This window comes from Sceloporus occidentalis, unplaced genomic scaffold (assembly GCF_023333645.1).
Source record: "Sceloporus occidentalis isolate IW3139 unplaced genomic scaffold, rSceOcc1.0.p SCAF_6, whole genome shotgun sequence".
Classification (NCBI taxonomy): Eukaryota; Metazoa; Chordata; class Lepidosauria; order Squamata; family Phrynosomatidae; genus Sceloporus; species Sceloporus occidentalis.
Genome location: NW_028316986.1, coordinates 137,015,508 through 137,036,779, shown reverse-complemented (window position 1 = coordinate 137,036,779; position 21,272 = coordinate 137,015,508). Strand labels below are relative to the sequence as shown.

Genomic DNA, 21,272 nt, shown 5'->3' with positions numbered 1-21,272 from the left:
CCTTGGATAAAGGATGTGCGGATAAGGAGGGTCGACTGTATTATACAAACATTAGCATACTTTACCATACTACGTTTAAGAGACAAAATTTCATATCATTACATTAGCAACCAGCCATTTCTTCAGTTCGTAAACACAGGCCAAACAGTAATGCATGCAGCGACAGGGTTTGTTTCTTGTAGCATATTAGAAGTCAGGCTCATCATCCCTTGTGATGTTGTCCCTACCTCCCCCTTTGTCCTTCAGAAGAATTAAAAGAACAAAGTAATTTATTGATGAGCATGTCTCATAAGCTGCTGTATCCAGTCAACATGTTTTTAGTGGGTTTTGTTTTTGCATAAATATTCATAATAAGTCGGGGTCCGATAGCAGTGTCACTACTGCTTTGTGTAAACAAACGTATGGTACCAGCTGAAAGGCTAACCAATTCACTGCAGTGTACACATTTGGACTGGAACTGTTTCTATTCAACAAGAGTTTATTGGCGCTAATGGTGCCAATACACCCTCCCTTTTAGGTGGGAGCGAGATAATTTCAGGAAGAAAATAGGGATTGATGAGAAGGTCAGGTACACTGGAATATCCCATCGCTCCCATCATGGAGTTTGCTGTTACATAACAGAGATACAGCCATTGAGAAGGACCTTTTCACCATCCCTTAAGCTGCCCTAAAGATTTATGAAGATTGGATGCAGATTTATTTAGTAAAAAGGAATAGATTAAATACTTTAAAGGCACCAGATTGTGTCTGATCTTAGAAACTAAGGTGGGTCAGCCCTGGTTAGTCCTTATATGGGAGACTGCCAATGAATACCAGGTGCTGCAAGTTATATTTCAGATGAAGGAATTGGCAAACCTCCTCTGAATAGTCCTTGTTGAAGAAAATCCTATGAAATTTATGGGGCTGCCATAAATTGACTGGCAATGAAGGCATGCAGACACATGCATGTGCACATGCACAATTTAAATCAATTGATTTTGGCCTCTCTACTCTAAGCATGACTGACTGTTTCCAAACTGATGCATCCTTCCCAACATTTAGAACAACAACAACATTGCAAATGATTATTCAAAATGTTTGGCAATAATGTTTTAGGTCGTGTTTTGTAATTTTAGAGCTACTTTTTTGTAAGATGCCTTGTGTAGACAGTGTTCTAAAGGGTGGAATGTAAATATCCATAAGCATATGTTACATATTTAAAACCCTGTGTGGGTCCCTTGTGCAAACATTTTATACCTTGTTGAGAGTTTCCCGCTCACAAAGATCACAGCAAAATTGGGAACCAAATTGTTGTAGAGGCAGAAGACATATTTCACTACATCTGCATGTCCAGGAAGAGCTCATATGTGAAAGTGGGGGTGTGGGGGTGAGAGTATTTCCCCATGGTGAAATAATGTTTTGCTCCATTTTTTTTTGTTTGTTTTATCTATTTGTTCATTAAAAGGTTGTTTAATCAAAGGCCACCTAACTGGTCCTCAGTAACTCTTGTGTTTTGCTTAAGATTGCTCAAAGGCCTTGGCTCTCTCCACTTTTCCCCTGCTGTGCATTCTGTTTAAAGGGTAAACAACAGATTTATAACAATAAATTGGCAGTACAGCATATGGCAGCCACAAACAAAAGGAAAAGAAATCAGTCTTTGCTTCCCATGAGGAAGTATACCATTGTTTGATAAGATCTACGGGTTGATTACCTTTGGATGGAAAAAAAATGCCCTTAGACATTCACAGCAGATTTTTAAAAATAGTTTTACTTTATTTGTGCAGCAAAATAATTAACATTCCTGGTGTGAAAAGATGTTGTATAAAATAAAAGCTTTCAAAGTAAATATAAAGAAACTCTCTCTCTCTCTCTCTCCAATATTACCAAACACTGCATCTTACTGGGAATTTCAGTGTTCCAGCCTTGCTATGTTATGGATTTGGGCCAAGGTTAATCCCAGGTGGGGCCTAAAAGCTTCCTTTTTTGTGTGTATGGGTGTGTTCATTAGTTTGTCTTGAAATCTTTGCCTTGCCTTGGGATATATCTCAAATGCCACACTAAAATCAAAGCTTCCTTTAGTTCAGCTTTCTCTTTCTCACGTTAGTCACTCCGAAACACATTTTGCATGACAGCATCCTCCACTTCTGACCTCTCAGTTTTCATTACCTATTTCTTGATTTTTTTTAAAAAAATAAATAAACATAAACATAAAACACAACTGAACATCTAATTTATATCTCGAAAACACACATACGTAAACAACAAATCTACAAACCCAACTAAACAACGGGATAAAACTTGCACTACTGACTTCCTACTCCCTAAATGATGGACATATTCAGCTGTTACTCTACTGTTCTTCCTTTCTATGATAATGTAGTTATGCTTCTATGACATTTTATTTTAGGTAACCTAAAAGTGATGTATACCCCCAATGAGACTGCCCCAAAGTAGTAAATAGTTCCCAATCTTTCTTAAAGCTAAAGATTTCTCCTTGATCAACATTGTCAATTTATCTCAGCATGTTCAGTTAGCTTCATCAGCCAATCTTCTTGTGTTGGAATAACAGCATCCAACCATTTCTTGCAAACACACACACACACCCTTACCCAGGCAGATCTGTTAAGGAGAGAGAAACAGAATAACAGCATGCACAGTGCTTTCTAATTGCAAGCATGAGGAGCTATCTAGATGTGCCCAAACTCTCTGGTCTTACTCTTATGTCCCAGAATCAGATCTGTCACAAAACCTCTACAAAGGTACAAGGAGGAGTGAGTAAGGTGGGTCTGGGATTGAAACCATGTCAGAAGAAAGCACCCTTTGAACCACAGAATTTTGAACCAGGACATTTTTCCCCTCCTGGGTGTGGTGGTAACACTGGGAACAAACCTTTGTGAGGAAATACTAAGCTTTTAAAGAAAAACAACTGTAGATAGGGGAAGTGTTCCGCGCCTCCTTCTCTTGCTGGAAAAGACTGCATTGCTCCAGCAGAAAAGCTCTGTGGCCCCAGCAACCACCACCACGGTTCAGACTTGATTTATGGGTGTTCATTGTTAGGGAGTACTCAAGTTTCTCAAAGAAGTACAAGAACTCCCTGACACACATATGTGCACACACCCTCTTTTTTGCTCCTTCCAGAACTTGGGCTGCATGCACTTTGGCACAATTGCTGGAAGTCCTGTGGACATGAATCATCTGACCTCCTTCGTTCATCTCCACATTCCTCCACCTGCAAGGGACACATTTCAGTCCAGGCCACTGTGACCTTTTTATTTAACTCAAAGGATTCTGGTGTTGGTGGTGTTAGTATTTTTTTAAATCACCCACTGTTCAAATCCTCCCTCCTCCCTACATATTCAGAGCACTCAGACGCTGGCTGCTTAGACTGGAAAAACAGACAGTGGCATCCATGACTATGAGACCGTTGTCATATGCGTTCAAGTCGTTTCTCCTTATGGCAGTCCTAAGGCAATTGTATCACAGGGTGCTATTGGCAAATTTTTTTCAGAGGTGGTTTGCCTTTGCCATCCTCTGAAGATGAGAGAGTGAGTTGCCAAGGGTCACCCAGTGGGTTTCATGGCTGAGTGGGGATTTGAACCCTGTTTTCCAGAGTCATAGTCTAATACAGTCGGCCCTCCTTATCCACAGATTTTTTAATCTATGGATTCAAGCATCCATGGCTTGAAAATATTCCAAGAAATTATAAATTCCACATAGCAAACTTTGATTTTTCCATTTTATATAAGGGACAGCATTTTACTATGCCATTGTAATTATTATAGGGAGTCCTGGTGGTGGTTAAATGCCTGTACTGCAGCCATTCACTCAAAACCAGAAGGTTGCGAGTTCAAGACCAGTAAAAGGGCCCAAGCTTGACTCAGGCTTGCATCCTTCCGAGGAGGGAGCTAAAATGAGTACCCAGACTGTTGGGGGCAAATTAGCTTACTTGCTAATTAGCTTACTTGCTGTTCACCGCTATGATCTTTGGAATAGCGGTATATAAATAAAACAAACTATTATTAAATTATTATTTATTTAATTTATTTATTTATAGTATTTATACCCCGCTCTTCAGCCAAAAGGCTATCAGAGTGGCTTACATTATTTTAAATTAGACAGGTTTACAATCTAAAAAGACAAGACACAAAAGAAGAAGGGAATGGATGTGGGGAAGGAGGAAAGTCCAGCAAACCTTCTCTCCCTCTGAGGCCTGGACCAAGGCAGATGGACTGAAGGGAGGGCCCTCCTTCTTTTTCAGGCAGGCCTGGAGTTGACCTGCCTATCTCTCCCTCTGGATGATGGTGGATGGAGGAAGGGCCTTCTTCTTTCCAGGCTAGGCCCGATGAAGTTTGCCTGCCCGTCTCTCCCTCTGGCTGTTGGTGGATGGAGGAAGGGCCTTCTTCTTTCCAGGCTAGGCCCGATGAAGTTTGCCTGCCCGTCTCTCCCTCTGGATGTTGGTGGATGGAGGGAGTCGAGCATGGGAGTCGAGCATCCATGGAAGCCCCAGGTCCAAGCTCCAGCTTCTCCAGTTAAAATATCTCTGGAAGAATGGCTTCTACACACAATATTTAATCAGTATGGTTTTAAATTTGTCATCCAGAGAACATAAATAATATTGGCCAATTGAAGATCCTTTTAATGAATAAGAGAAAGGTACTGCCAGCCAGAGGAGACAGCACTTGACAAGATGGACTAAAGTGCTGAGCCCACACAGGTTGCCAGGGATGCCCTGCAACTCATTTGAAGAGTAAATTGTCACTTTTGGAGGCTAGCAAGAGAGAAAATTCATCCTTTTCTTGTAACCAGAAAAGGGGTGTTTCGAGGGCTAGAGAATGTGAGAAACACTACTGGATTTCTCATGCACAATAATGAAATTGACAAGGCAGACACTGAACAATAACCAGTTCCATGGCCACCCACCCTACACAAGGTCTACTAGAGAGTAAAAATAGGTATGTTTAGTCTTTGTAAAACATACAAAAATAGCTTGACGTTCAAAAAATGGTGCGTATATATGTGCATGTCTAATGGAGGGAAGAGAGAGAAGGGAAAAATAAGTTTGCCAGAAGAGAGCAGATATGGGGGGGGGGGGGGGTAGCAAGCAGGAAGTCACCATAAATATACCGTCGGCCCTTCTTATACACGGATTTTTTATACATGGATTTACGCATACACGTTTTGAAAATGTTCCAAAAAAGTATAAATTTACCTTGATTTTCCATTTTTTATAAGGGACACCATTTTGCTATGTCATTATATGTAATGGGACTTGAGCATACACAGATTTTGTTATACATGGGGGATCTTGGAACCAAACCCCAGCGTATAACAAGGGTCCACTGCATATTGTATCGGAGATACATGCAAACTAAGAATTAGTGAGTATAAGCATGCAAATGTTCCTAACTCTTAGCACAAGAGGAGTAGAAGCACTCAAAAGCCAGCTGCAGTCCCAGGTTGGCCTTTACTCAACCCTGATTTACAACTAGAGCTTAGAAAATCTGCAATGGCCAGAGGTGAGCCAATACAAACTGGGGGTTTCTGGGAGTTGTAGATCCCAAATACCATTTACCGCAGCTACATCATCCACATATCTGCAAAGTGAGGGAAAGGAAGGCAGGCAAAAGCTTTTTTTCTGGGGGGGGGGGGGGGGAACAAGGCAAGCTTTTCACAATTGGTTGCTATGGAAGCGATAGTGCACTTTTTATGGGTTTTAAAATTGCTTTTTAAATCCAGTTGTTTCTAACACGATAACCTGTTTAATTGTGTTTTCATGGGGTAATAATGCACTGTGTTTTACTCGGTACTTTTTAAAAATCTTGTTCTGAGCCACCTTGAGCCCCAGTTGTGGAAGAAAAGTGGGCTGTTAAATCAAATAAACCCATGTGATTATGTAAGCTTCTGTTCCCTTCTGTTAGAGACGTTCCCTCAAAAAGCTGTGAACGATCCATAAATAAAAGAGAATGGAGTTGGGTGTGCTGGGTGTGTTGTGTACAAAGAAGCGAGAGAGGCACTCTGTTGTACAGGCCAGGCCAAAACTTTGTCCCAGTGTCTTTACAATAAAATATGGTTTACCTCCTCTCCTTGCTACTGGTGCAGTTTCTTCAAGCATAGTAAGTCTTAGAAAGTACTGGTCCCTAGAGTCAATATTATATATAACGTCTTCACTTTGTTTAATGAAAATCTCTTTGCCAGCTGAATTCCAGACTCGAGTAGAACTCTGATGAATCTAAAAACAATGACAAAAGTCTGCTTCTTTTCTTGAGCATTCGCTGAAATGGATCTCATCTTTCTACCATCCCTCTCCTGGTGTGTATTTAGACTTGCTCATATCGTAACCCTCTGCCTTTCACTTTGTGTGCAGAACCTATTTTATACAGGCAGTTGGCCAATGTGCATATATGGAAAAAACATCTGCGCGCCCAATTAGGCTGTAACATGCTTTTCATAAAATAAAGTCAAAATTATCTAGGGGAAAAAACGTTATGTAAGCAGTTCTTCATAGCTTGTGTCACTGCCCTCTGCTCCTTTCTAGAATTTCTTCTGCTTCAGGTATTCTGTATTGGGGGCTCTGCTTGATTGGCATTTCTGACATGCATACATTAAAATGTCATATAACACAATCCAAGCAAAGAGTGCATATCATGGCCTTCAGGAATGGAAGATGACTTTCAAAAGGTATGCCATAACACCTTTTCTATGCATCCATAAAGGCTACATTAAAAAAAAAAGTTACTCTAGCTTCACTGTAAATGCAAACAAATCCTGGATAGTACCTTGCAGAAAGAATAAAAGGCCTCCAGAACCAGGTGTTTATGGCTAGGGATAAGCAACAGGTTCAGTAAAAGTAGTTTTTTCACCCCTCCCTTGGTTCTTTAAATATTTCAAAGTTCAGCCATACCCACCAGTGTTTCACAGATGAAAATTAGGACAAGTGTAGCCAAGCAATGTTAGAGCGTAAATTGAAATAGCAAAAGTTAATAATAAAGTACACACAAGCTCGGAGATGCTGCAACAGTTTGCTTTTGCCTGAGTCTCCTGGAAAGGAAAAGAGAAAGATTTTACCCCTTGCTGAATTCATTCATTACTTTTGCATTTTGATCTCAGTGTGCACCAATGGAAGTAAACCAAGAACAAAGAGGGAAGTGGGAGGAGGGGGAAACTGGGATATTTTAAAAGCAGCTGAAAAAAGTGGGAAAGAGGGTTAACCAGGAAAATCTTGGTCAAATAAGGACAGTTGGAAGGGATGTTATGCAGCTTTACTTACATCTTTGGGCACACTGGTTGGATGCAGACTTTTACTTAAGGCCAATTTAATGCTGCTAGAGTTTCTCTGGAACTCATTTGATACTGCAGTGGAAATCTGAGAAAACTGACACTCTTCCCCCCAATGAGAAGCCTCTACTGGATCTTCCATTTGCAGCGGAGCAACCATTTATTCAACCCATATTCTTGACGGAATTTCATTCTCCTCAACATTTCAGAGATGAAAACCAGAACATGTGTGTGGTCAAAATAACATCAGAATATGGTCAAGATGTTAAAGGTTATTAAGGAGTAAGAAACGACAAGCTAGGAGATGCTGCAGCTGTTTGCTTTTGTCCAATCCTACTGGAAAGAGCAAGAGTCTGCTCCACTTCCCCTCCTCTCCCGCTGGTAACTGTGTGTACACTGTTTTTGCCCTTCGAATTCAGTTTGCAGAATTAAAGGAAGTTGAGGACAAAAGGGAAAATTGAGAGAGAAACTGGGACATTGTAAAAGCACCTGAAAAAGAGGGGGAAAGGATTAATCTGCAGAGTTTTGTGTCAAATTATTTGTTTCCTGCTTTTTCACCACAACGATATGGTCTTGCACCCACACAATGCAAAGGCCCCCGCGTAAGGCAAGGGCCCACTGTATTATATTTCTATCTCATTTTTCTCTCTCCAGAGGATCCACGGTCCTCCATGTTCTTATTCTTACAACAAGCCTGCTGCTCATGCTGAGAGACAAAGTGACTAGCTGAGCCACACTGGGGTTCCAGAAAAATCCCTCTTTTAAAAATTCTTTGGCTGTATAAAGATGTTATTGTATAATATTATTAGTGAGGAACTCAGCCATGGAAACCCACAGGGTGACCTTGGGTAGGTTACATTCTCTCAGCCTCAGAGGAAGGCAAAGGCAACCTCCACTCCCCAAACAAATCCTTACCAAGAAAATCCTGGGATAGGTTCAGCTCAGGTTTGCGGTAAGCTGGTAATGACTTGAAGGCACACGACAACAACAGCTCATGCTTTATCTCCTCATGGCCAAATCTCTCAAAACTGGTCATCGAAGGAGTTCTGAGACAGCTTGACACAGGAAGGGAGCTTTGCTGTTGTTGTGTGCGCCTTCAAGTCATTTACGGCATAGGAGGCCATATCATGGGGTTTTCTGGGAGTGAGAGTATGTGACTCGCCCAAGGTCACCCAGTGGGTTTCCATGGCTGAGTGGAGAATCGAATTCTGGTGTCCAGGGTCGCCATGCAATGCTCAAGCCACTATGCCATGCTGGCTCAGGTGGGGGATGTGTAATTAGCTTTATTTACAGCATTTTTATATCATCCCTTAAGAAGAAGTTATCTGCTGATGTGCCAAGCTATTTAAAGCCAAGGAGTATATAGAAACAACTTATATAAAATCAAGAAGGAACTGAAACAGCAGAATAAAAGTGGGGAGGGTGGGGGGAAGCAGCAGAAAACTCATGTGCAATTGGAAAAGCTCCCAAACATTCTAGTTTCAAAAAGTCGTTCGGGTACTTGATTATTGGAAAGAATCCCTTGTCTTGGAGTGGCTCCTGTAGTTAAAATCTCTCCCTTTCCGGTCCACACCAGTCCAGAGCATATGACCTCTGTAAACCTCCTATAAATGCACTGGCTGCCACTTTCTCCACCCCGATGTGAAGGATTCAGAGTCCCTCCTCTCTAAGGAGAAGCTTCTCCCTTGCACCTGGTCAACCTGGGAGCAGCAACCAAGTGGCCTCTTGTCTACATTGGCTTTGCTGCCAGGCTGGCACAAGTGAGAGGGTTCTCAGTCGCTGCTCAGCCAGCTGCTCAATTGCTGCTCCCAGGATAACAGGATACAAAAGGGAGCAGTGACTGAGCAGCCAGTCAAACAACCAAGAGACCTCTAACTTGCGCATGCAAGAAATTTCTTGGTCACTGCTCAGCCAGCTATTTGGTTATTACTCCCAAGGTGACTGGTGCAAGGGAGGGGCAAATGAGATTGTTTTGAATTTGCAATAGAAAAGGTAAAGGTTTTCCACTGATAAGATTCTCTAGTCACGTCCAACTGTAGGGGACAGTGCTCATCTCCATTACTATGCTGAGGGAGCCAGTATTATAAGGGACGATTCCATGGTCATGTGGCCACCATAACTATATGGAGAACAATAGACCTAATATAAAAAAATATGTACAGGGCAGGGGATACTAGGGTTACTACCTAAAAAGAAAGGCGGCAGTAGCCCAAAATTTTTTGAAGACCAATAATCTAACTAGATAAACACCCGAGGGAAAAGCATGTTAAATTTTTCCTGGTGGCAATAAGCCTGTATACTTATGTATGCCACCCTACGCCTGTATGCTTTTAAGCTGGCAACATAGAAAATCAACAGATTTCCAGTGTGAAGTTGAAGGCTTTCATGGCCGGCATCCATGGTTTTTGGGCTATGTGGCCATATTCTAGAAGAGTTTATCATCTGATGATGCCAGCCACAGATGCAGGCAAAACGTCAGGAATAAACACTTCTAGAACATGGCCACATAGCTCAAAAAAACCACAAAAAACTATCAATAGATTTCATCTGGCCTAATATGAATTGATGAGTGCATAAGATGCCAATACAAAATGACAAACTTCCAAACACCAGTTAAAAGGCAAAAACATGATTTATTTGTATACAAAACTAGATTCAAAACTAGATTCAAAACACACTGCGGTATACAATGTAAGGTTTGTATTAATCTGTATACAATATTACATTGAAAATATGGTTTAAGACATCAAGAACACACTACCAATCATTCTGAGTTTGCCGTACACTTACTTGCTTTATTCCTCTTCTGCAAATTTGCACAACAAAACAGCAGCTTCCAAGATAGTTCTTGCCGCTTCAGTCCAATTTAATCTCCTCCAAAGTGAACTAAGAGTTCCTGTAGCAGAACCTTAACCAGTACCATGTAGGACTTTGCAGTAAGAATCTTGCAATATGCTTCTTATTTTCTCTGTTAAAGCTCAGTAAGATATTTTTAGGAGCCTGGTGGCAGTGAAGACTAACAGCAGATCACTCAGAGGATACACACACACACCATATGAATCCATGGGATGACCATCTGAAAACTCCATCGCACTTCAGCAGCCACAACCAGCAGCTCACATTTTTTTAGGATGCAGTTAGATAGGTGTGACATAATTAACAAAATAGATTGTAAGAAAATAAATAATCTGCAAAAGGTATTTACAAAATGGAGTTGGCTTCTTTCATTAGAGGATGCACAACAGGTCTGCACAACTATGTTTTACCAACGTGCAACACTCACAGCCAACACAATATGTACAAAGAAGCCCAAAAAGTATCCTCTGAATATTTATAAGACGTGCCAACTGCATACATTTGAAAAAGGAAGCAAAAAGACAAGGACTCGATCCATTTTTGGTCTCCTAAATGAACAGCCGACTTCTCCTAACTCAAAATCCATGACAGCCCCTAACAAGATGACAAATCATTGATAAATCACTTGATAAAAGTTCCAAAGCTTGACAAACCTCAATTATCCATTCTGTTGAGATCACCCCCTCCATGTTATATCTTTCCTTGCAAACAGAATTTTCCTTCAGTTTTCTTCCTACAAACTTAACTTCTTAATGTGATGCTCTTGTCAATATTCTTTCTCTCCTCTTGATCCCATTATGTCCCTTTTTAACTACAAAGCACACTCACAGAAATATTGCACAAGAAGCAGTATACATATAAGTGCATGACAATGCAAAAAAAGGAGAGAAAGTGAAGAACAAACAAAAATTGGATTACACTTAAAATTTGAAGAGGTCTATGAAGTGCTGAGGAGATACTGGCATGAAACAGCTGTTGGGATCATTGGCTGTGCAGGGATGTCCTGTATCCTAAAGAAATGAAGGACATAGTTATTTTCTTTTAAGATCTGGTAACCAATTTTCAGTTGTCAAGTAGTTTCTAAAGCCAGATGTTTATATATAGCAGCAGTACTGAGATAAAAGTGCACCTTGATCAAGATCTTCATGCTTCTATTTTTACATCAAGTCTGAGGCAATGCCAAAAGCCTCTTCAAGCTCCACTAGGATCCAGTGACTACTCTTATACAGTGGGCCCTTGGTATCTGCTGGGATTTGGTTCCAGGACACCCCTGTGGATACCAAAATCAGTGGAGGCTCAAATCCTATTAAATAGGTGTCATAGTAAAATTATGTCCTTTATATAAAATGGGAAAGGATAGTTGAATCTGTGGATAAAAAATTGTGGATATGGAGGGCCAGCTGGAGTTGCTTCTAAAGAACACTCTCAGTGGTAAGAACACAGGAAACTGGCATATACCACATTAGATAGACAGCCAGTGGCTCCACAGTGATAGAAACCTGTGTTTCTATGAAAGGCTGTGATTGGGATGGTTAGTGGCTTAAGAATCAGTCCCCTTTCCTGCCAACCAAGTTCCCCCTCACTGCCGACAGCTTTGTCATTCCATCAGAAACAAATGCTGCATTCTAATACTTTTCAGGTAGCATGAAACAGATAAATGAAATTGCTGTATTCTTCTGTGTATATAATACAGGTTTGGTTTGGACTCAGGTCTAACATTTAAAGAGGGCCATACTAATAAAACAGGAGTGGGTAGAAACAGAGCTTGGACAGCTAGTTTTAAAGAGGGCCTAGTTATAAGCCAACATCTTATTACATTCAGTTAGTCTGGAAAACCAGTGTGCAAAGGGATCTTGTAGTAGCTTTAACTGAAAGAGGGTGTTTGCCTTTGCCTATCTCTGAGGCTGAGAGTGCCTGATTTGTCCAAGTAACTGACTGGGTTTCCATGGAAGAGCAGGGATTTGAACCCTCATCTCTGGAGCTGTAGTCCAATTCTCAAACCACTATGCCATGCTGGCTCTCACTCAGACATGAGGCCAACAAAATACATCTGCAATTGCCAGGTTGGGCTAGGAAAGTTTTCTGCCTGAAATACTAGAGAGCCACTGTCATTGAGAGCTGACAATACTAGGCTAGACAGACTGAGAATATAAAGAGTTTCCTACACGGCTCCTATACTTGCTACAGCAGCAGTCTCCTGTTTTGAACATGGCTCCACTTAGAAGCAGTAATATTTTAATTTTTTCATAACTCAAGGCATGTTTAGCTACAAAATACAACAGAATAGCAATCTGTAAATGTATAGAATAATACCATGGTGTGGATTATGCAAACATTTTTCTCACTTATAACCACAGTATTTGGGATCATTCAATGAATCTGAATAGTGGGGGATTTGAGACAAAGCAAGTTCTTCGCATAGTACATTGTTCAGCTGTAGAACTAATTAAAACAAGATGTAGCAATCACCCTAAACATCAATACTTTCCATAGAGGATTAGAAAAATTCACAATATTTTAGCCCCCATCATGTTTTGTGACCGCTAAAATCAGAGAGTGTGTTCTTAATGCCCATTGCTAGAGCACAACCAGAAGAATGGTTTTGCACTCATGCACTGTTTTGGGTTCCCCATGAAGCAGCTGGTCCTACATTGTGTGAACAGAATACTGGACCAAGTAGGTCTTTGGTCTGATCAAGAGTGGTTCTAATACTCTTGGAAGTAGGGAAGGGGCAAAGACACCCACACTAGCTAATCAATATCAAAACAAAGTGAACTAGACTTACTTATTGTCCTTTCAGTAAAGAGGGGGAAATCATGAGGTGGGAAGGATGGGATCAGTTTCACAACCTCAGAGTCTACCTGTAGCTTAAAGACTTCTTGTTCCAAATATGTGAAAAAGTAGGGCATTCTTAGAGGAGCCCAGATGGCATGTGCGATGACACAAGGACAAGGGGCCTCTGAATAATGTAGGGTGCAGATAGGAAAGCGCTTAGTTGCCATGGCTCTACCTGATCACTTGTATTTGGCTGGGAATGAAGTGTCCCCTTCTGATTAGAGTGCAATTCCCCTTTCTGCATGGAACACACCTGAACTTGCTTGTGCAAGCTACCTAGAGTCAGCTTGTGGAAGAGGCCAGAACACTCTCCTCCAACATGTGGGCTTCAGAACGTCTCAGATTATCTCTATTGGCCATGTTGGCTTGGGATGGTGGGAGGTGCAGTTCAGGACATTTGTAAGACATCAGGTTGCATAAAAGTCTCAGATTAGTACTGAGGAGACTCATGTTCAAATTCACACACTCAGCCATTAAGCTCACTGGATAACACTACCTCTCAACCCTAACCGTCCCTCACAGAGTGAGCAATGTGGGGAAAACATGGGACCAACCCTAAGAAGGGTGGGATCCAAATCTAATACATTACATTACACTTGACACAATTAATCTAATACAGTGCAGTGCACTCTATTCTCAGTTTGCAAAACATTGTGCCCAAAATTTTGTAGGCTGAGGCAAATGAAGAACTGGAGTAGTGATAGTCAAGATTAGCTTTTCTGCACAGCACCTTTATATCTCTCACTGAAGACACTAACTCTCCCCAATTTGCCCCACTCTTGAATGTAATGTATTACAACCTCTCCCTTCCCTGCCCTGCATGACCATTGTGCTTCTGGGGTGACAGCAACTGTAGTCCAACAAATCTGGTGGGTGCCAGATTGGGCAACACTGTCAGGAACTATTAGTCAAGATACTAAGGACCAAGAAAGCATTCAAGCATTTTTGGACACTTACACCTGGGCAGAAGCAACCTAAAATAAACCCCACCCTTTAAGATAAAAATTCTGCTCTTCAGGAGATAAAGCTTTTTTTAGTGTGAGACACACTCTTGTCACTTGAGAGCATTTTCCTACTTTTAAGTGAACTTAAGTCGTGCTTGCTTACATTAGAAAATGAAACAGCAGATTTTTTGTTTTGTTTACAATACTTAAAAAAGAAGTAAGTTGTTGTTACATTTCACTTTCAAGAAAACATAGCCTAGGCTCCAAGTGGGGATTTATGCTGACAGAAGAATCCCAGCAGCAGATTAAGAACTGAGTGACCTCTCCACCTGCAGCAAGATCTTCTCTTTCCCATCCATACCCATAATACCCAAAGCTATACTTTGATGGGTTTTCCAGTCCCCTGGAGCAGTTATGGAAGATGTATGGGGTTGTGTGTCAGGGAAATTTCCCCTCCCTGGAGCCACCTTCTGTCAGTTTAAATTCCCAGGTGGATACTGGCCATAATATTTAGTACAGCTACACAGAATGGACTCAGAAGAAAACCATGAAGAAAAGCACATGGAAGTACCTTGAGTAACAAAGCAAGATGGTAATCCTTTTGAGGCCATGACAGAAGAAACAGGAAGGAAGGCAGTGAGGCAAAAGAGAGGAAGGCTTTACTGGACAGTATGACAAGTAGTAGCAATGTTCAATGGTTACAACAGCTATCTACATAGCATTCCTATCAAGATAATGTAGTGAGGAAAATTATCCCTTAAAAGAAATTAACAAGAAGAGGTTTCTAGATGTAACATTTTGCATGAAAGTTAATTTGTTGCACTGAATTCCTATGACATACCAACTGTCCTTGATGATAAAATTCTTACTAAAAATCTCAGTGTCACTTACTTTCTCTGTCCCAAACTAGTAGGTCATTTTATTTAATACAGAATCTCATCCATCTTCAAATTCCACAAACACTGTTTTCTCTCATATGACAGCACTTAGCAGATGTTGTATTCGCAGAGCCCTCCTTGGAACTTAATTGTCTTGGAACCAGCAGAGCTTGTACATAATTTTAAAAGCTAGTAGTGAAACACTGTGGGTGGAAGGCTGTTAACCTGACTATTAGTCACTGGCAATGACTGGCATTAAAGATTTCTCCCCCTCTCATCTCTTCACCTCTGTTTGCACTACTTCTGCCTCCAGACATTTTCACATGTGATGCTTAAATCATCTCCGAGTTTTTCCCATGCTATTTTATGTTAGAAGTCTGATGGCTGTTCAGAGGCAGAAAGCTGTCACACACTGAACATTGTATTCCTGCACTTCCTTTATAAATCTGATAGAAGCAACAACACGTACTTAGCAGTAACTCAAATGTGCCAACAGGTAGGATACAAGCACACTTGTACACTACACTCTAGAAGCCAAGGCAGTGTGCATCAGAACAGCAGTTATGGGAGACTAGGAAGAGAAGGTTATTGTCCTTGTGGCTGGCTTTTGTGCAGAAACTGAATGCTACATAAAACAGGTATTTGACCTGACCCAGTAGGGCTCTTGTTATGTTTCCAACCCTCCATCAATCTACTGAACATGGCAAATGTAGCTCTGGCTAGCTTAATTACTGGCAAGCTTAATGCCCAAGCAAACTTCCTTGGGAAGCGGCCAAGGCTCATCTGAGCAGCTGTGTTGCAATTTTTACGTCTCCCTAGCTAGGAGACCCTGGGAAGATTAAGGACTGTTTTGGGCCTGCCTGGACAGAGAAAGGTGCCTCAACCTAGGAAGGCCAAAGTAGATGGTCCAAGGCGGGATACAGACCACCCAAAGCAGGCGGTCTCCCTCCGCCCTAGTTTGCTCCGCGGGGAAGCCACAGCCTCCAGACCGTGGGGCTTCCCTGCGGAGCAAAAAGAACCCTTAAAAGACGGGTTCTTTATGCGGCACGCTTGTGATGCCACAATGCGCCAATGGAGCACTTGTGGCATCACAAGTGCGCCGGGATGTGTGGACGCTAGGCATCCATCATGTCAAAATGGCGGCGCCCATATAGGCGGGGTGCCACCATTTTGACTTCCTGGCGACGTACTAAGGTTAGGGAACATCTAAAAACTACGCTCCTGGGCAACCCTGGTAAGTCATCAGGATGTACTAAAAGGCCCATGTAAACAGGGCCCCTGTTGCCTAAATGTACCCAGTCTGTATTTAAGCAGCCCTTCTCAACTTTTTTTACTCTGGAGGAACCTTGCAAATAATTTTTAGATCTCAGGGAGCTCCTACATAAAAATTATTGTATCATTCTTTATTTCTAACCATGATCTCTCACAGAACACAGAAAATAATTTCCCTGAACAATTTACTACTAAAAATGCTGACGTTTTAAATTATAGATGTGTTTGGAAAAGTATTTATCTTTTAGAACTATGGTCACTCTAAATAATATGAGAAAAATAGTAGTATATACAATTACATTCCTCACTGCTACCCAATTTTTTCTCACCTGTTGAAAGGTTTATAAACATTAAGCGTTTTATTTATTACCTTCCAGAAAAGAATGCTGCAGTGCCGACAAAAATGTAAGGTGTCTCCATACTGCTCCTTTATAGGATAACATTTCTGAAGTGCGAAGTACATCAGCTTCCAGTCAATATGACCTTTTTCTGACAGAATAAGATGCCTACAGAACTGAACATAAAGGTAACATTTGAAGGCTATCATTTCAACTCAGCTAAAAATATATAATAACAAAAATGTCCAGCTCCAAGCACAGCTACAGAAAACTATTTCTAAAATTTTACACAAGAGTATGATTTTGCTAAACAACACTGAACTGTTGTAGCTGCTATAGTCCTAACTGCAACACTACATTTGCTTGTTATAGGGCAAGTCCAACTGAATTCACAGTTACTTGTGAGTAAAGGTTATTTCAGATTGCACCATTTAGCTACCATCATAAGCACATTTGACTTCAAGCAAAAAATCAGTGGACTTATTCCTAAAAGTAGGCTTACAGTGAACATGTGACAGCAAAAGAACATTCTCTTATTTTTTGCTTTGATGAGTTCTGCTATCCACATCATTACTAAGATCTTTAAGCAAATCTGGAAGGGGGTGAGCTCTTTCTGATGTTTAATCCGCTCTATTTACACAGAATCATACTTGTAGAAGTTCCTTATATCTCAGCAGATTCATTTCTCTTACCTGCTTTTCTGCAAAATGGTACTGGCAGAGTTTTTTCCACAACTGTCTGTCTTCACTGAGCATATACAAAGTGGGAGTCACTTGGCCCAAAGTAATAATGTCCCAACCATCTGAAAATCTATATAAAATGTTGTTCAGCATGTGCAAAGGAAGATCACTGAGTGTAAGTCCATTGTTGACCTGCTGTAAAGCAAGTTGAAAGCTATTAGTTGCTTATTAGTTTAACCCCCAAGTCATCAAGCACACCCTGATAATACTGAGAAAAAACATAAAATATTTGTCAGTCTTCCACAACATCATGTTCCAGGTAGCCTCCAACCATGACAAGGTGTAAGTTACCATGTAGTGTTTCAAGGATTCACTTATAATACATAATGAAAAGATTAAAGATTTAGTTTTACAGCAGGGGTGCAAACTGTGTGGCTTTCCAGATATTGCTGGACTGCATGTCCGAGTTTCTCTTTCCATTGGCTAAGCTAACTAGCTCCACTGGGAGTTGCAGTTATATCTGAAAGGCAATAACTAGTATTGGTAATATCTGGAAGGCCACACAATTTCTATGCCTGCCTTACAGCTTTGTGTCAATTGTATTTCTATGATGGTTGCTGAAAAACCATGCATATGAGGAGCGAGTCTTAAGATATTTAAAGCTATTAGTACAATGTAACATCATCTAGAGGTGCTAATACCAGAATTTTCCCATCTGAGAAAAGAGCACAGAGCAACAGTATTTTGTCTACTTTAACACATATATTAACATATTTGCTACTACTACAAATGGTATCAGGTTTATGAAAACACTTTTACAACACAAACATTTACAGTCCTTTTAAAGTCCTTTCCGTCCATTTAGAAACTTCCTTGCAATACAGCTACACTCACACACAGATTACCATTTTGCAAGCACATAAAATCTTAATTTGTGGGAAGCTACTAGTACTATTTAGCCTGTGTTGTTGTTATCCCAGATACAGTTATGGGCTGACATCTAAAGATGCGTTAGTGTTTAAAATCTAGCCTTAGCAATGGTTCACAGGACAACATGTTTACAGGATTCCAAATTAATTAATAACAAATGATAAGGACTATACCAAGTGTGCACTAGCCATGGCATGCTGAAGAAAATTTCCACTTGAGTTTCCTGGTCACAGATACTAGAGTTGAAGAATATTACTGGCTTTCAAAAAACCCAGCCAACCAATTAACCTGGCACTTATTATATACCAAAGAAATGAGCAAGCAAGCTTGGTCCAGTGACTAAAACTACTTTATTACAGTGTAACACAGGAGTCCTCATACTCAGATGCATGAGGGTCAACTTTTACAGCTATATTTGGTTGTACTAAGCAACATTCAGCTGAAAATGACAACTATAAATGACTTCTGGTTGTGCTTCCCAGGTTTACCACAGCTGTTTTGAGGTGCTGCAGTGGGTGCTGTAAGTTAGTTAAATAACACCACAATTCAATTTCAGCAGCTCGTATGGCTCTCTTGGGGTACATCTGACTTTAGTGTTGTGAAGTCTATTTTTTTAATTGACAGATTTATAAACAAAACCATTAACATAATTTATACAAGTCTATTTTACTACATTGCCAAAACATGAACAGCTACACTAATCTAATTAATTAACAACAAAAATAAAAAAATGCTGCTCTGCTTTTCATTGTTTTTGTTGCTGAGCATTTGCTTTAACATTGGGGTGAGGGGGGTTAAAAACTGGCCTTGCGCAAGAAATATCTTAAGTCCAGTATTTTCCTGAGTAAGACATTAAACATTAAATTGTGGCCCCAAGATATATTAAGTTGATAATTATAGCATTTTACATTCAACTGTTTGCAATATTAAAGTTGTAACTACAGTATATGCATGCTTATAATAGGCAATACGTAACATTTAGAGCTAAGGTAAGTATAAACGCCCTCTGAAAGGTAAAGACATAGCATTGAATACAGTAAAAAGTTAGGATGCCCCATGCCATCATATTTCCAGTTTTGCTGTATAGTTGTGAAAGCTGGACAGTGAAAAAAGCCAATAGAAAGAACATCAACCCATTTGAAATGTGATGATGGAGAAGAGTTCTATGGATCCCATGGGCTGCTAAAAAGAGGAATAACTGCCTACTAGAGCAAATCAAGCTTGAAGTCTCTCTAGAAGCCAAAATTACTAAACTAAGATTGTTGTACTTTGGACATATAATGAGAAAATACCACTCACTAAAGATACTTGGTAAAGAAGAAGGTAAGAGAAAGTAGAAGGCATGTTGGAAATGACTTGAAGGCATACAACACACACAGAGAGACAAGATAGAAGAAAAAGTAGTAAGAAAAAAGAAGATCACATTACAGATGGATGGAGGAAGCCCTGAGTCTGCAAGACCTGAGCTGAGTTGTTGATGAGAGGGTGACTTGGAGGTCTCTCTTTCACAGGGTTGCCATAAACTGAAGTCAACTTGAGGCAATTAACAACAGTTAAAGTGTAAATGGTCTCCAGTTTATTCATAGGTACAGAAACAGGTAGACTGCTTCATGAAATTTCTAATTTCACCTTAGTTCTGGTTTTAAATAGTGTGATCTAACATTATATACTAATATTTAAACAGTGGATACGCTCCACACAAATCCACCAGATGCACCAGAAGGATGGATTATCTAAAGCTTTTCCTTTCCCAAAAGCTGCTATGCGAAGGATAGTGCATCATGATCTGAAACTTGGAGGAAGGACAAGAAAAAAAGATGAAAAAACAGAAGAATATGTAAACATACTTAATTCTTCTAACTTCAAATTAAGCTGTTCTAATGTGTTAGAGAAAACTAGACAAAATGTTTATTTTCATAGCTATGGTTTATTTTCAAGTGCTTAAACAATTCAAAATATTTCTCCTTCCTAATAGGGAAAAATATTTTGTAAAATCAAACACTGATAAAAAAACAACCTACCGCTTCCTAGCTAGGTATCGGTTTCAATTACTTAACCGTGGTTAACTTTTTAAAAAGAGTTAAAGGATTTCACATTACACTTTCTTGCAACTGTTTTTCACAAGTTGAGGTTGGGGAGGAGGGGGAAGAGACACTGTTCAGAAGTTTAGAGGAAAGGATTTTGCAGATTAAAAACTTTGCATCCCATTAAAACAACAACATAATATAAAACCCAGATATACCTTGGTCATCTGAAGATTACTGAGCTGCTGCTGCCACAAAAGGATAGTTTCCAATCGGCAAATCCAAATATTGATGTTTCCTACCAGCACAGACTTCCCTACACCTCTTATTAACACACAGAGTGTAGAACTCAGGTCCTGAAGGAGGTCTTTGATGAGACGGGGGTTGTACTGGTCTTCTAGAACTTGATGGGGAATTTTAAAAAAAAAACATATCTGGATTACTGTGAAGTTCATTTTTTTAAAAAAGGTTATGTTAAAATAGACTTTTAGATCTGCTAAATAAAAACAGCACTGACATTTTTAGAAAGTTTCCAGAAAGTTTGTGTTCTTTCCTAATAGAACCATTTTACTATTATAAAAAGACACCACAGATGTTCTACCCTGAACAATAAATCATTTCTCCATTTCTCTATAACTGCTCACAACCACTGTGGCTGCCATCACCACTTGGGTTTCTGTGCACATGCATTTGGACAACTCCCTCCCCGCAAAAGAATGTCATAAAGTATGGGTGGTGAATCCTTCATTCTTCATGCTCCACTCTGCATAATCAGTGATGAAGAACTGTGGGAGCTGTAGTCTCAAGAAAGCTAAAAGTTTCCCATCCCAGCAATGAAGGAAATGGGGGAGCAGGGTAGGCAAACGAAGAAAATATCTGTGACAACATGGTGATATGGTGCTTGGGAAAGCAGAGAAAACATACTGCCTGACCAGACCAGCCCTTTGTCAAGTGAAAGCAAAGCGTTCATTTTACATATAAGGACCATTAATTGTGTAAATCCTAGTGCCTGACCTGTATTGCCATTTATACAATTAGCCAGAAGCCTGCGGCTAATAATAATAATTTAGCTGCTTGCTTTAAACATGGGAGAATCAGTTCCCCTGCCCTGCCACTTTTCAGCAAAAGCAGGTTTCAAGTTGTCTCACAAAGTTATACAGACATACTTCAGTTAATAAAGCCTCTGACAAAGAAGTGCCTTTTTACAAAGTCCCTTCCTGCCCACCCATCCCCTCCTCTTTCCCTCCTTGTTATCAGCCTA

At 40.3% G+C, this 21,272-nt stretch overlaps 1 protein-coding gene across 4 annotated transcripts in view; it reads right to left on the bottom strand.

Annotated features, from left to right (window-relative positions):
- Positions 1-9,867: 9,867 nt before the first annotated feature.
- Positions 9,868-21,272, bottom strand: part of FBXO25 (F-box protein 25) — a 34,608-nt gene continuing 23,203 nt past the window's right edge. For 2 of the 4 annotated variants that reach the window (XM_089531062.1, XM_089531059.1), the window contains exons 7-11: positions 20,230-20,414; positions 17,070-17,252; positions 16,410-16,553; positions 14,461-14,487; positions 9,868-11,120 (exon numbers count right to left, since the gene is read on the bottom strand). In XM_089531062.1, coding sequence (XP_089387188.1) covers positions 11,031-11,120; positions 14,461-14,487; positions 16,410-16,553; positions 17,070-17,252; positions 20,230-20,414 — 629 coding nt within the window. In that variant the 3' untranslated portion in view covers positions 9,868-11,030. The remainder of the gene's footprint in view (positions 11,121-14,460; positions 14,488-16,409; positions 16,554-17,069; positions 17,253-20,229; positions 20,415-21,272) is intronic. The other 2 variants (XM_089531060.1, XM_089531061.1) reach the window with 2 other exon arrangements.